Raw genomic sequence first — 15,000 nt, forward strand, 5'->3', positions numbered from 1 at the left:
AAAAAAAAAAAAAAAAAAAAAAAAAAAATTGGAGAAAAAGAATTCGACGAACGTTGGTTAATCGGTAATGATTTTTTTGAAAATAGAAATTATATTTTTTTTTTTCAGGGGGGCGGTGGATTGGTTCAACAATTGAGGAAGAGCTATAGTTTAAGCGATTTGACTGGTGGAAAGGATGTCGAAAATAGAAGCTTGCCTGAATCGCGAGACGAGACTGACATGGAAGGTTGTTTTTATATTCTATATATGTATTTCTTAAAACAGGTTGACTGCCATTTTGGTAACACTTCTGACCTGATCTCTTTATATATCCACATTATATATTTACTATGCTATTATTTCATTTGCATTGAAGGATACGAGCAGAATCAATCGATTGAACTATTTAACAAAATTAAACAAAAATTTTGTAAAATGATTAAAATAAGATGAATGATGTCATCGATCACTTTTGTGTTGTAAAGTGTATCAAGATAAACTCACTATTTAAATGGATTATTAAAGATTTCATTGTTACAATAACACGTTTACAATATTTTATTGTAATCACAATAGAACACACAGTCAACTTGTTAATTCGTTAATCGATAAGCTTAAATCTTTATATTTAACATTAATTGATAACTCTTAGTGGAACCTCGTCGAAGAGAGCATGTAGGAAGAAGAGGATACAGTCCACGAAGGACACAATCCAGCACCAATAGAGTAGAAATGTACTTTTCTGAAGTAGACGTCGATATGATTCAACCAAGGCCTAGAGAACCAATAACTAGTTTAACGTACGTAATTTTTCAAGAAATCTTTTACCAAGAAGGTATTCCTCCTGATATATTTTCTTTCAAAAAATTATATTTGATATAATGATGTCTTCGTTAGACGACGAATGGTTATAATAATGACGATTTTTGTTAATATTTTTTATCGATTGATATCGCAGTAATATCAGATCGTCCGACGATATATCCAGCGGATACAGTAGTGGTGAAGCATTGCAATCACATCGAGTAACATCCCAAGGTGACACTTTGGTTAGAACATCGAGTGTAGGAGCCAGGACACGCGTGAAGCCTCGCTCGACAACAAAAAAAACACCTGAGGTTGGTACCTCTAGGAAAAAGTCACGAACAATTTTTTTAAAAGCTCTGTATTAGGAAAATATTGGAAGTACGTCGTGTTTCATCTTTTCTTTTTCTTTTTTTTCTTTTTTTTTTCTTTTCTTTTCTTCTTTTTCCTCGTTTTTTTTTTTATTTGTCGTCGTCCGACATTTTTTTTCTTTTTCTTTTCTTTTTTTTTTTACCGTCACAACTACGACTAGACTCCATGTGTCATTTTCTCTTCGTACCATTCGTACAACTTGAAACATTTAATTGTTTTCAACGCTTATGATATTTGAAGGACACTGGAGAGGAATCCGAGTACGACGACCTTCTTCCATCGCCATTAACCTTCCTAACTCCTGATCAAGTTCATCAACTTTTGTTATTCCTGACTCCGAACGATGATCTTCAGAAGATGAGTAAGTTTGTTAACAATGATGAGAAATTATTCGATGATATTAAAAAGAGAGAATCCAAATCGTCGTCCGAAGAATCTGAGATTTGGTTTGTACCGAATTTAACAAACGAGACGGATGAAGAACCTGATAAACCTCAGACTGAACTTTCAGAAACAGATAATAACTTAAAGGATTGTCAAAGGTCGAGTGAAATGTTAACAATAGCATCGAGCAAAGAATCAGATCTTCGACAAAAGGGTATGGAAAATAAGGAGAATACTGAGGAGGTCGATTTTCTTAAAAATTCTTTGCAAACAGCTGTAACCACCGATGTCGTGGATATTGATAAAATCAAGGATGAGATTTGTCGTGAGAAGCTGGACGAATTGAAAGAACTTTTAAATAACGCGCACAAGGCCGTCACGAAGATAGTATCGTCCGAGGAAAAATTAAATCGGATTGGTAAGTTTGTCTCGGACAAGGTACCATATTTAGAAAATTTTGGAAATGTCGATTCTTTAAACCTTTGCTCGACAATGAATAACGTAACACAAAATAACTCGGATAACAACGATCGTGCTGGTAAATATAACAAAATGCCAGCACCGAAAACACCGATTTTAACAGACGACGAAACTCTTTCCGAGGATAGTCAATCGCCTCAAAATGCGTTGAAAGCAACCTTGGTAATCAAAACTGGCACGGTTAAAACTTTTGCAAATGTCGACAATGCCAAAAATGTTTTCATAGCTCACGCAGCTCAAACGAAAACGAAACGGAAGAAACGAAGTAAGGATGGTATCGCCAAATTATTAGCCATCCCAAAAAATATTTTTCACGGTGCCTTTCACAAAGGTTCGAGTTCTACGTCGAACAAAGACGAAGAGTCTACAAGTCCATCTGTTTCTGAATATTGTAGCTCAAGATCAAGATCCGTCAGCATAGGATCACAAGATATTTTTACGAACAAGATCAATAACGATCAAGGTGCTGATATAGATCCTAATGAAATTTCAAGCAACGTTGATAACGACAAAATCGATGAAAATAATTTCAAAAAAGATTTGATTTCTGATAATATCGATCGGAACGAGTTATCCGATAAAACGGAAGATTCTGACAAAAAGGTGACATCGATAAAACGTATACCTATACCACAAATGTCACGATCGCCTGGTGCCTCGAGAAAAGTTTACTCCAACGAGAATATTGCTTGAAGATTAAGAACAAAAAAAGAAAGAAAGAAAGAAAAAAAAGAACAAATATCGATATCCCTATTCCTATCCTATTTTTGTTCGACACAATTTTAGAATACACCGGGACGTGGCAAGAAAGAAGGGTTGGTCCATTGTAAATTGTATGAAAGTGATCTTTTGAAGAAATTCGATATAACATATAACTAGTGTGTGTGTGTGTGTGTTTGCGTGTGTATTATATAAGTTTATAAAACATAAAACACATATTAACGTGTCTACATTTATACTGCATGCCAATCTTTAAAAAAAAAGAAGAAAAAAAAACAAAGAGTTTTCATTTAATTTAATCCGTTTGAAAAGAAGATTAAAACAAATAACAGAATGACAGTCACGTGGTTATTACAAATTAGAAATAAAATTATTAATGATGTATATATTTCTTTACGCATACATTTGTAATATTTCTTTTCTAATTTTCTCTTTCTTTCTTTTTAATTTAATACATTGTCACCACAACGAACGCATGATTAAATTATTTCATCTTCTATTGCAGATAACGAGTTTTGCCACTCTACCACGCAGCAAGAAGACCAACAAGAAGAAAGTAGCATGAAATTTACCGGCTGCTGACCGCATAAAGGAATAAATGATTGAAAAAAAAAAAGAAGAAAATCAGAAAAAAAAGAAAGCATGAAAACAACAAAAAGATAAAAAACAAAAAAGAAAGAAAAAAGAAAAATCTCTTACAAAAAATTGTAATCCATTTTAAACGTATTCGAATATATATTCACTTTGCATGACGTACGTGCATGCATGCATGCATGCATGCGACGAATGCAACGACGGTCAGCAGCAAAATATTGATAAAGCGAGTTAGACACCTTGTGTGTAACTTGTCAATGATGGTGTCTTTAATATAATTAGTGCTACTTCGAATGCCATATTTCTTTTCTTCCTTTTTTTCTCCTTTTTTTTTTTTTTTCTTTTCTATCTTTTTTATTTTATGAGCACTGAATCGTTACTCACGGTTTTTTTTTTTTTTTTTTTGGAAGAACGTTATTGAATAAGCATGACTACTTTCTTGCTTAAATAATGAAGGAAAGAAAAATGTTAGTAGCAAAGGAATGGCTTAATGATGACGGATCATGTTGACATCGTTGCTCACGGTCATCCAAAAAAAAAATTAATAATAATAATAATAATAATAATAATAATAGTAATAATAATCTCTTGGTATATTTTAAAGAAATTTCATTCTATGCGAATTGTAGGCATATAAAGCGTTGTTGACAATTTGCTTACAATTCAATACGCAATGATGATATTTTTAATGAACTGTGCTTTCGACGAACGTAATACACTTCTCTTGTCGTTGTACTTAACAAAAAAAAAAAAGAGAGAGAGAGAGAGAGAAAGGAAGAAAGAAGAAAAAGACACGTAAAACTCAAAAGGGAATAAAAAGAAAAAAAAAAAAAATAGAAAAGAAGAGAAAAACTAAGACAAAGTTCGTCGTGTTCCTTGCATGCCTCTCTATTATTAATAATTAGCAGCTTTCTGAGCTACAGTATTTGCTCCGTTTGACGGCATACATATGTAATAATATTACAGCTTTAAGAATATTTAACTTTGTTTGATATCATGATCGAATAATCGTAAAAGAAAATAGTGGACGAATTATATACGATTTTGAAATATCATCAAAAAAAAATATAGACAGACTGACGTAATCTCGTAGCCGATGTTAGTTAAATGATTCTAGTCAAAACGAAATAATTGATATTCAGATATGAACGAGAGAGAGAGAGAGAGAGAGAGAGAGAGAAACACACATATATACATTGAAATCGTGCCACTTTGATTACACTTGATAATTAATTATTTTAGTAACGAGACATTATTTGTATTATTATTAAGCATCGTGTTTGTAACTTGCTAAACAATGTCGACGAAATACGCACAAGTGCTATAAGAACTAGTTCGAATGATAAAGGAAAAAAAAAGTTAAGAAAGAAAGAAAGAAAGAAAGAAATTGAAAAAAGAGAAGAATATAGAAATTAATCCTCTATAAAGCCATGTAAATTACTATTACACAATCATTTCTGTCTGTACTCTTGAAAAGTTTCATTGATATTTTTGCAAGAAACTTGGTTGTTACTTGATATTAAAAATTTTTCATTGTTCTTATTAAATATAAGTTATGGTGCTTAGTGTAGTATAATTATATTAGTATATTACTAGTACTACTTAAAGTAATATACTTATACAATTAGATTACTACTTATATATGCTAATTATATGTATTACTTATACCAGTATATTGTTAATTACATTGGTATAAGTAATACTAACTAGTATACTAATAAAAGTAATAATATATAATAAGTATATATACTGGTAGTAATACTAGTTTAAAAACAAAATATATTAATCTATGCTGGTATAATAAAAAACATTATAATATATATAATATATAAAGAATATGAATGGAGTATAGAATCCTGTAATTTATTTTAAAAATTAAGTTTCCTTTCGTTTTACAAACATAAGTATAGTACTAGAAGATAGCCCTTCGTGATTTACTTATAATAGTATAAGTACTATACTAGTATTTTTAAATTAATAATTAATATTTATATTAGTACTTTGCTAAAAGATCATATTATGTAATTGTCACATATTTATATATCTTTTGTCTAAATTTAAAAATAAATTGATTTATGGAGGATTAATTAACGTTAACGAATTCATAAATATAGTTTATTCGCATATACTTGCTACGTTTGTGTGTTCTATGCATGAAAATAAAATCGTAACCGTACGAGAATATTATATAATATTCTCCTTTTCTTTTGCCGCGAAATTTAAATATCTAGACGTTAATCAATCGGATTTGTTATTCTAACTATATATATACATATATATATATATATTATATAACTATATATATATATACATATTTACATATATATAATATATATATATATATATATATATATATATATATATATATATATATATCTATAATTGTTGTTTTTATCGAGCACATTTATATACAGTCAAATTTGTGATTAATCGATGCAAGTAGTCATTATGTGATTGAAAGAGCAAATGCAGTAAATGTGATTGGTTCGTTTTTAGCTCCACATTTAAAACACGTTTTTGTGATACAAAGTTTTACGAAGATGATGGAGAATGTTAATAAGTAGATTAAAGTCTTACTTTCATTCATAAATTCGAGTTTCTTCTTTTTAGCTCCTTTTTCTTTTTCTTTTTCTTTTCGTAGTATTTTTAATATTGGACGCCATATTGGAACGCTAGCATTTTCTGCATTTCTTTCGTTCCATTATTATTCTTTTATTACTTTCTAATTAAAATTTGTTGAGGAGTACTAACGAATCACAGTTTATATATATACATATATATATATATATATCGTGTTATATATTTCCTGTAGCTATTCCTATCTTTATAAAATACGTGTGATAAAAAAAAAACTGACGCTAGTCGTCGGCGCTCTACTTATGCGAGAGAAAGAGAGAGAGAGAGAGAGAGATTCTATACGCGCGTGTACGTGAATATGTATGAATGTGAAAAAGAATTTTCAACGTTTCGACGTCGTCCGTTCAAAGATTAATATAATTTATACTCACTAATTTACGAAAATTTGAACGTACGAATCGTGCGTTTGCAAGTTATTATGGTGCTGCAAGCTTTACGATCGATTATTTTATATTCGTTTATTAGCTAATCATAATTAATTCAATGGAGAGCCTGAAATACACGGCGGCAACCATGGTGAACAATTTCTCTTGGCGATGATGGTTTTTCGGTTTTAACATATTTGTAGCGAATAAAGATCACGTAAAGAAATAACATTGTATAATTTGTATAATTTAAAGTAACCTTCTTTAATGTCTCATATAATTTTAATTTTTTTTTTTTTTTTCTATTCTCGGTACCAACTGGATCACCTTGTTGATACGTTCCTGAATCAATTTTGGCGCGGTTCGACCAACGCGTCGTTAAGTACGGAACGCTACTAATAGATGGCGTTACTACGTACTGAATTTTTCCTATATTCATGCGACGCATTTACGATAGAAACTTTGAAGGTTAAACATGTTTTATTCCACATTCTATCACTGTGATCGTATTAAATCTACATTGAAGAAATAATTAAAGCGGCATGGGTGATCACGATGGATTATATATTAATCTAAATGTGAAGGGTTATGTTAAATATATACATATATGTTATTTTATATGTAATATTTCTGTTATAAAAATTAAGGGGATAGTGTGTATACAATAAGAAGAAAATATATTTGGAAATATTGATAGTTCTGAATGAAAATTGAACGGGAAAGATATTAATATTAATTTTGACGTTATATATGATTTTTATTATATAAAAAATGTCCTGCCAACGCGTTATAATACATGATAAAATATTGTTTCGTATTTTAAAAACCAAAGGCTGTGATATATCTACTATATGTGATAAAATGGTTTGTTTACATTTCATCTTTTAGTTTACATTGTTATATCCGTTATTTATACTAATTATTTATTTTATTCGTTATAATCGTTATACGTGTACTTATTTCAAATATTGTTTTTTGCAGTAAGAATAAAATATTCGATATTTCCTTTTACAGAAGTCGGACGTAAGAAATATAAAAATCTTGTCGGAGGAAGAGCTATGCGAATTATGGTATCATGTGAAAGTAATACTGTTGAAAGCACAAAAGCTATCTATATTACAATCGGATAATGAAAATTCCAAAGTACGAACATTATACGTATCTATTAATTTTAACGTTTGTTGCTTTCTCTAAAAAAAAAAATTTTAAACTTAATAATGTGTATAATTTGATCTTAATTTATAATTTAAAATATCTTATTATTATAGTAAGTCTTAGCTATAATTGCAGAAGCGTGCGGTAGATTTTCAAATTGTTTTTTCATAGAGAATCACTTTCGTCCCACTTGTAGATACCGTGTGTATAGAGATTACTTTATATAAATTATTAAGTTTGAAATTTATTTCTAGGAAAAGCAACAAGCACTAAAATTGATACAGGCGATAGCCGCAATGGCTTTGGAGACGGTGATGCATAAAACGTTTTTTCCGAATGTGTTATTAGAGATCGTAATAATACTTCACTCCGTCATATTGCCAGAAATAAAAGATACAAAGGTTTGTTATATCCACGATACATAGAAATAACTGTTATATACATAAATAATTCTTTTTAAGGTAAAAGATGAGATATCGTACCTTTTAGAAAATTGGTGGAAGTCAAACATGATATGGAAAGAAAAAGTGATAATGAACGCTATAAAGCATCTGACTGAATCATCTAAAACTTCATCGGTAACTGATATATGTATAAATTTATAACATTTGCAAGCTTTTAGACAAATAACGTACGTACGTTTTTCAGCAACATATTAAACGATTATATAAAATAAGATCTGCGCTGTATTTAATAAAACGTAACGAAGATATACAAATGTTGGTTGAATTATCGCGAAGTGCCGTCGTTATGTCTGTACCAGAAGGAACGGTTATTTTGTTAAAATTATTTGCGTTAGGAGAAGAATTCGTAATGGTATAATATTGTATTGGAATTAATTTACTACACGTTTGTTCTTCATGATTTTAATATAATTGTATTTTTAGGGGATTCATAATAATGTAAAAACAATACTTGAAATTGGAGAGTCTGATGTAATAAAAGGATATGCGAATTTATATGCCAAAGCATGGTTGAATGCTACCAATAAAACTAAAAAATTAATCATTGAAAAATGTTTCAAAAATATTATTTTTCATTGTCTAAGATCGCGTAGGGATTCTACAGGACGAGTCAAACTTGGAACGAATTTACTTATATTCGTAGATGCGTTACATCGTTACAAAAGCAACGCAATAAAACTAATGTTGCACGATCATTGGAACAGTTTATTGTGGGAACATTTGAAGGTAGAAATTTGTTTGATCGATCGACGACAACATAATCGTTATAAAATATTACGACTATTGTACCTATGCTTAATTTTATTTCAGGCATCTGGATCGTGCGTCAGATGCAACGCAGCCGAAATTCTATTTGTTATTTATTCCGTGAAATCAAAACATTTGACAGAAAATGAAAATGACATGAAACAATATACAAAAGCTATCTCACAACTTTTGAAGGATTCCAATCAACAAGTGTGCCTTATAGCTATAAACGTAGATAATTATTACATATTATATATTTATTCTTGAATAGAAAACAATGATTTATTAATTATGTAAATATTTTTCAAATTACAGGGTACTTCTAAAATATTAGAATCTCATTGGAAGTGTATACCTGCTGATATAATTAAAAATTGGTTAAACATTTTATCTTATCATATGAAAAGCAAATTCTCTTCAGAAATTAAAATAAGTATCCTAAATGGTATCAAGCTAATGGTATCAAATAAACATTCTCACGCAAGTGTAAAAGATTTTTTAAATAACTTTGTCAATCAAATATATTACGCAGACATAGACGTTATCAAATGTTTTATTAAACTTCTTATATATCTTCAAAATCAGATTGGCATTTCAATCTGGGATAGCGTTGCATTGACTACTCTATTGAAATGTATAGAGGTAAATCAATTCGGATATAAACAAATCGATTGTTTCCATTCAAAACAGTTAACGAAAAAATATGTTCTTAATAAATTTTATCATTTATTTAGGATACCAATGAGTCAAAGCTATTAGAGGAATTAATAAAATTATTGTGTTTGCGGATACAACTAGACCATTTAAATAATGACGATGCTACAGAAGAAATCATAAATATAGGAACGAAGAACATTACAGCAACAAGAAAATTTTTTTTTCATTCAAAGGATATCGTTAATTGGGATAATGCTTTTAGACTTATAAATATTATATTACTAACGATCGAAAGACAAGCAAGCTGTTTATTAACAGATGATGAAACAAACAATAAATGCAGTAAAAGATTTAAAAGGAATAACGATAAATCACATAATGGTATTAAGAATTAATTTGACAATTTTTTTTATAGCCATGTAATTGCTAAATCAGTAATATTTGTTTCTTCAGGAAACTCTACCAAAGATATAGTTAAAAAAGAGATTGACACGTGCGAATCGATTAATATATTACTCGAGGTAGTTGCTATAATATTGTATGTAAATAAAAAAAATGTTACGAATGAATATTTTGACAAGGAAGAAGGGAGGGACTTACGGCGGGTTTTTACAAGTATACTTCCACAAATTTTATGTTCTTATAGAGTACAGGTATGAATAATGTTTTCAACTAAAAATAGGGAAAAACAAAAAAAAAAGAAAGAAAAGAAAAAATTTATTACTTCATCATCGTACAAATGAATTAAGAAAAATTTTTGTAGAAATTGTCTTTGAATGAATCCACATTGTTTTTACTTTCGTTTGTACCTGTGACTATGATGAGCAATGCAAACAATATATGTGAAACCATTGCAAAACAATTATCTAATCGTAATGTTTCCAATGAGATGTTAATCACAATTTTATATACGTTAATGAAATGGGAAAAAATGGATATAGTTTTTACATTATTGAAAGATCTGATAACAAAATTTACAAACGTAGAGTATAATCAGGTTAGTACTATCCAAATATTTAAAATGCTATTTATTTGAACGACTGAAAAGTATTCCTTTCTTTTTTTTTTTTTTTTTTTTTTTTTTTTTTTTTTTTTTTTTCCCCATATAGGAAAACAGTAATGATTTGATCATAAAAGAACAAGAACAAACACTCGTGTTAACTGTAGGAATATTAAAGCACTTATTGAATATTGATTTTCAAGAAAAATTATTAATTGCATATCATAAAGATTTAGTAAACGTTTGGAAAGACTTGCGTGTGATACAATATCACGTGGAAAATAGAATGATATGTTCAAATGAATTAAGTAACGTCGTAATGAAAGAACAAGTTTTGATCGGTCTTTTCAAGGACTATTTATCAATAATATATATCCTATTGAAAATTGACGTTTATGATGTTTCAGAATGCCTTCAAAATATATTATCATGGGTTGAAGAGTATGAATATAAATGTTCATATAAATTAATAATAATTTTTTATATGAAATTCGTATAAAAATAACATACTTTAAATTTGTACAGGAGAGTGATACCTCGAATCCCTACAATGGAAGAACATGAAAAACATCAATTTCCGATTAATATATTGAAGATAGTTTTTAACGTATGCAATTCGATGATAAAAGAATGCCAACTCTCTACAAAGATATGTTGTAAAATTATAGTTTTGTATTTCAAGTCTATTTCTTCATCCGCCGGCATAATTTTTATGCACGACGCTTTAAAAGCAATCATTGCTTTATTGCACTTCAATAAAACTCAATATTACAACGAAGATTCTAATTTATTAAATACTATTCTACCAAAGTTCTTATATGCTGTAATGATATCTTTAAATAAATATCCCAAAGACATTATAATCGAACATACAAATGTAAGAAAATAATATTAATGCATTTATTAGAATACTATTCGTTTATATAAACTCATTTATATTTTACTCATTTAACTCTATTGCTTGTTTTAGAATTTAAAAATGTTAAATTTGTTAATAGAGAAATACTTTGAAACCATCGAATTTACATACAGCGATCAAAAAATGCATGCTACGTACTTAACTATTATATTAAATACTGGTATCAGCAATATAAGCAAAGAAATCATTGATAACGCTGGAAACAATTCAACGGACATATTGAAAATTAAATTTCCATTTCTTGCAGAAAAGATTTTGAAGAATACGCTTTATTTAAAAAAATATCAACATGCATGCTTTCTTGCTATAAAACAAGCTGTAATACACTACGATGAAGTAAGGATTTATTTGGCATATTTCTTATAACATTTTTAGATCCTTTTTTTTTTTTTTTTTTTTTTTTTTTTTATTATTATTTTTTATATTACTTTTTTATAAATACTTATTGCATATTGCAGGTTGATATACTTTCTACGTTACTGATAATAAATGAAATGTTTAACTTACCAATTAAATCCACGAGAAAACTTCAAGACATTACAAATGTAATCAAGTTAGAATATGAAAAACGATGCGATCTTACTATCCATAATAGGTATCGTATTCGAAGTATGTGTTTATGTCTCTTCAACATTTTTGATATCAATAATACAAATAAATGTTTTCTTTCAGATTTATTGTTGATGCAATAAAAACGATCGTTAACTCGATACAGAGTAACTTTTAAAAATGAGACAAACTTATATACAATAATTTATTGTTAATCTATTAAAAATATCTTTTCTATGATTGATATTTTTCTAACCGTATACGTTATATATCATATATTTTCTACGAATAGAAATATTTTAGTTATAGTTTTCAATGCATTTGTTTGTAAAATATTAACGAAGAAGAATAATCTTCGATGGTATATCCCGGTTATTTTATTTTGATATTAATATATTTTCTTTGGAATGTAAAATACTATTTTGATTGCATCAAAGAAATAGTAATTACCAAAATGCGTTTATGAATATATAATGGTAAGATGTTTTATAAAAAAAAAAAAAAAAATTATATAAATGTAATGTTTTTTTTTTAATATTTTTAAATAGTACGATTATCATTTTATTTTAGCCAGACAACGTAATGTTTCTCATTTGTCTTACCGCAGCCACGACACGGGCATTGCAACCAGAGCTACCACTTTGATATTCCTCAGGTGGTAATCTTAATAATAATGACATATGTTGCAGATTCTCCGATAACGAAAGACCAAGCTCTTCTAGAACGTTTCCAACGTAATCTACAAGAATTAGGATTAATAAAATTAATATTTTATTTTAACAACACGAACGATATAATTATTCGACTATACTCACCTATGTCAGTAGCAAGTTGCTTGCAAGCAACAGAACTTAATCGGCCAATGGCTAATGTTTGATCATGAAACATTTGGCAAGTTCCTCTGGCAATAATATCTAATAAAATACCAGTGAAACCAGATTCCGTTGACCCCTGAGCGTACTGAGGATCGGCAGCTTTTAATGCCAATGTTAAACTTGGATTATCCCTTAATAAAAATGGTTCCAAATGTTGAGGAAGCGTCATCAGATATTGACCAACTTGTGTTATATATTCTTGAGGAGCGAAACTATAATCCGGTAAATCTGTACTAAGATGCATTTTATTGGCATCTCCTGACCAAGCAGGTGCTTTTTGAACTAAGAGTAACTGAGTAAAAATCGGCGCAAAAATAACTTCGTAAGTCGCATGATGTAAATCGGAGCAAAGTTTATGAATAGGTTTTATAACAGAATCGAGAATAGTTTTGTCTTCTGCAAATTAAATAAAATCATTTACTCGAGGTAATTATAATTATGATATTTACTTATTTTACAATGAAATTGTTCCTTCGTACCTTTCTGAAACGAAGCAACGAGTTGTTCTAATTCGGTTTGTCCAGCAGTTTCGAGAAGCAATTTTTTATATTGATTAAAAGGCCCGGCTGTATGGCTTAATAATTTATTATTAGATTCGATTATATCGATTACTAAGGATTTCTCAAACTGGTGCACTTGTCCCAAAAATTCTCCTGTATAAAATTAAAAAAAGAAAACGTAGAAGAGTCTTGCGAAAGTATCGATTATCGACAAATTTTAGTGACAAGTATTTTTTTGAAAAATACCTATACTCTGCATTAAGGTAAGACACATTTGAAATAAATTCCAATCCTCTTGTTTAACTTTCTTCCTCTCCAATTGTCGTATAGTTGCCTGATATTTAATGATATACTTGTCAAAATATATCTGCAAAACAATTACGAATTTTATTTATACAATTATCTTTATATATATATATATATATTCTTATTAGATTATAAGGCAAAACAATAATACATACGTTTAACGCTTTAAGTAAACCTGGATAGCCACAGCCATCGGTAAACAGCTTACAACGTTTATTTGCTTCATGCGCATAACCGATAACTCTTGAGATACTAAGCGACAAAGAATTGATAGTATCGCTTAGATCGTCGTGCAATAGATCCAAAGATTGAAGCTGTTGTTCCAATTGTGCAACTTCGTAAGTTTTATACTTCATAACGTATGGAACGTAAGGCGCATATATCGCTTGCGCCAAAGATATTATATATTGATTAAATGTTTTTGTATTAGCTGTTGTTTCATTATTCAAAACATTTCGATTTACTGATTTTGTCAAGGACAACGTTTCTATAGCTCCACTTATGTTTACCGCAAAATGTCTGGTAAGTTGTTTAAGTTCCAACAATAAAGATAACTGCATAGCGTTGGAATATTGTTTTAATAATGATTCTATGCATTCCGATATACTTGGATCCAAACTTCTTAACAGATCGGCATATACGTTGATAAGAATTTCACTGGATGTGTTAGGAAACACTTGATGGCACCATTTCACCTTTAAAGTTATAAAACGATTATGAACGTGCAAGTACAATGATTAATAATAGTAATATAATAAGTAAGATATATCTACTTGTTCGTGCCAAGTAGATAAAAGTTTGTCATAATAAGTATTTAACCAATACGTTAGATTCTCATCTTGCGCCAATTCGATAGTTCGTCTCCATTCTTGTCCCAACGATACTTTCAAACAATTGTGATAATATTTAAGAAGTTGAGGTAATCTTTCCATTTTGTTGAAGATATCCACGTAAACTTTCGACTGATCTATAGATTTAGATAAAATTCTTATAAAATTCTTATAAAATACTGTTAAAAAGCAAAAAAAAAAAAAAAAAAGAAAAAGATGACAATAAAACATAAAAACGAAGAAATATGCGTACCCAAATTCCCAGTGTTAAAAGCTTGAACGAGTTTAGGACTAGCCATTGCTTCTAATCTATTTTTTAAGCCCTCTAATTGAAGCTTTTTATCTTCATAATCCACCACATTGATGAGCATGGCTAATGACTTTTGCATACTAAATAATTTACTAGCTATGACCTCGATGTCTCCCGATTCAAATACCTACGATACCAAAGTATTTTGAATAAATCAAAACGATTACAAAGTACTTAAATACCAAATCATTATTCATACTTCCTCCACGTCATTCGCTAAAGCGCTCCAATTATCAGCTTCGTGCAGACCACGTTTGGCAGTTTCCAGTTGAGTCTTTATTCTATCGAGTCTTTCCAAGGATTCTATAGAAGAAACGGTACATTCTTCTACCTGTTCAATAAATTTCACACAA

The 15,000-nt window shown here is 29.3% G+C and overlaps 3 protein-coding genes across 11 annotated transcripts in view; 2 read left to right on the forward strand and 1 right to left on the reverse strand.

Annotated features, from left to right (window-relative positions):
- Nucleotides 1-3,400, forward strand: part of LOC122637165 (uncharacterized protein T19C3.4-like) — a 31,233-nt gene extending 27,833 nt beyond the window's left edge. For 3 of the 5 annotated variants that reach the window (XM_043829139.1, XM_043829134.1, XM_043829133.1), the window contains exons 5-9: nt 109-226; nt 632-779; nt 938-1,097; nt 1,396-1,516; nt 3,245-3,400. In XM_043829139.1, the coding sequence (XP_043685074.1) occupies nt 109-226; nt 632-779; nt 938-1,097; nt 1,396-1,516; nt 3,245-3,321 (624 nt within the window). In that variant the 3' untranslated portion in view covers nt 3,322-3,400. The remainder of the gene's footprint in view (nt 1-108; nt 227-631; nt 780-937; nt 1,098-1,395; nt 1,517-3,244) is intronic. The other 2 variants (XM_043829135.1, XM_043829137.1) reach the window with 2 other exon arrangements.
- Nucleotides 3,401-6,135: 2,735 nt separating this feature from the next.
- LOC122637153 (condensin-2 complex subunit G2-like) lies at nt 6,136-13,137 on the forward strand. Of its 5 annotated transcripts, none has more exons than XM_043829111.1 (17): nt 6,136-7,199; nt 7,350-7,478; nt 7,745-7,891; nt 7,952-8,068; nt 8,139-8,306; nt 8,378-8,680; nt 8,765-8,932; nt 9,017-9,343; nt 9,436-9,739; nt 9,812-10,011; nt 10,122-10,355; nt 10,468-10,799; nt 10,884-11,235; nt 11,329-11,613; nt 11,736-11,886; nt 11,950-12,302; nt 12,397-13,137. In XM_043829111.1, exons 1-16 carry the CDS (start codon nt 7,107-7,109, stop codon nt 11,967-11,969), a joined length of 3,330 nt encoding a protein of 1,109 aa, XP_043685046.1. In that variant the 5' UTR covers nt 6,136-7,106; the 3' UTR covers nt 11,970-12,302; nt 12,397-13,137. The 5 variants fall into 5 exon arrangements, with proteins under 5 accessions (XP_043685046.1, XP_043685043.1, XP_043685044.1 ...); XM_043829109.1 differs by having other exon boundaries at nt 6,137-7,199; nt 11,736-11,872; XM_043829108.1 differs by having other exon boundaries at nt 11,736-12,302.
- Nucleotides 12,324-15,000, reverse strand: part of LOC122637155 (conserved oligomeric Golgi complex subunit 7) — a 4,231-nt gene continuing 1,554 nt past the window's right edge. The window contains exons 4-11 of the mRNA XM_043829115.1: nt 14,847-14,978; nt 14,591-14,774; nt 14,281-14,474; nt 13,663-14,202; nt 13,448-13,568; nt 13,181-13,354; nt 12,642-13,097; nt 12,324-12,565 (exon numbers count right to left, since the gene is read on the reverse strand). Coding sequence (XP_043685050.1) covers nt 12,393-12,565; nt 12,642-13,097; nt 13,181-13,354; nt 13,448-13,568; nt 13,663-14,202; nt 14,281-14,474; nt 14,591-14,774; nt 14,847-14,978 — 1,974 coding nt within the window. The 3' untranslated portion in view covers nt 12,324-12,392. The remainder of the gene's footprint in view (nt 12,566-12,641; nt 13,098-13,180; nt 13,355-13,447; nt 13,569-13,662; nt 14,203-14,280; nt 14,475-14,590; nt 14,775-14,846; nt 14,979-15,000) is intronic.

Source organism: Vespula pensylvanica, chromosome 24 (assembly GCF_014466175.1).
Source record: "Vespula pensylvanica isolate Volc-1 chromosome 24, ASM1446617v1, whole genome shotgun sequence".
In the NCBI taxonomy this organism is placed as follows: domain Eukaryota; kingdom Metazoa; phylum Arthropoda; class Insecta; order Hymenoptera; family Vespidae; genus Vespula; species Vespula pensylvanica.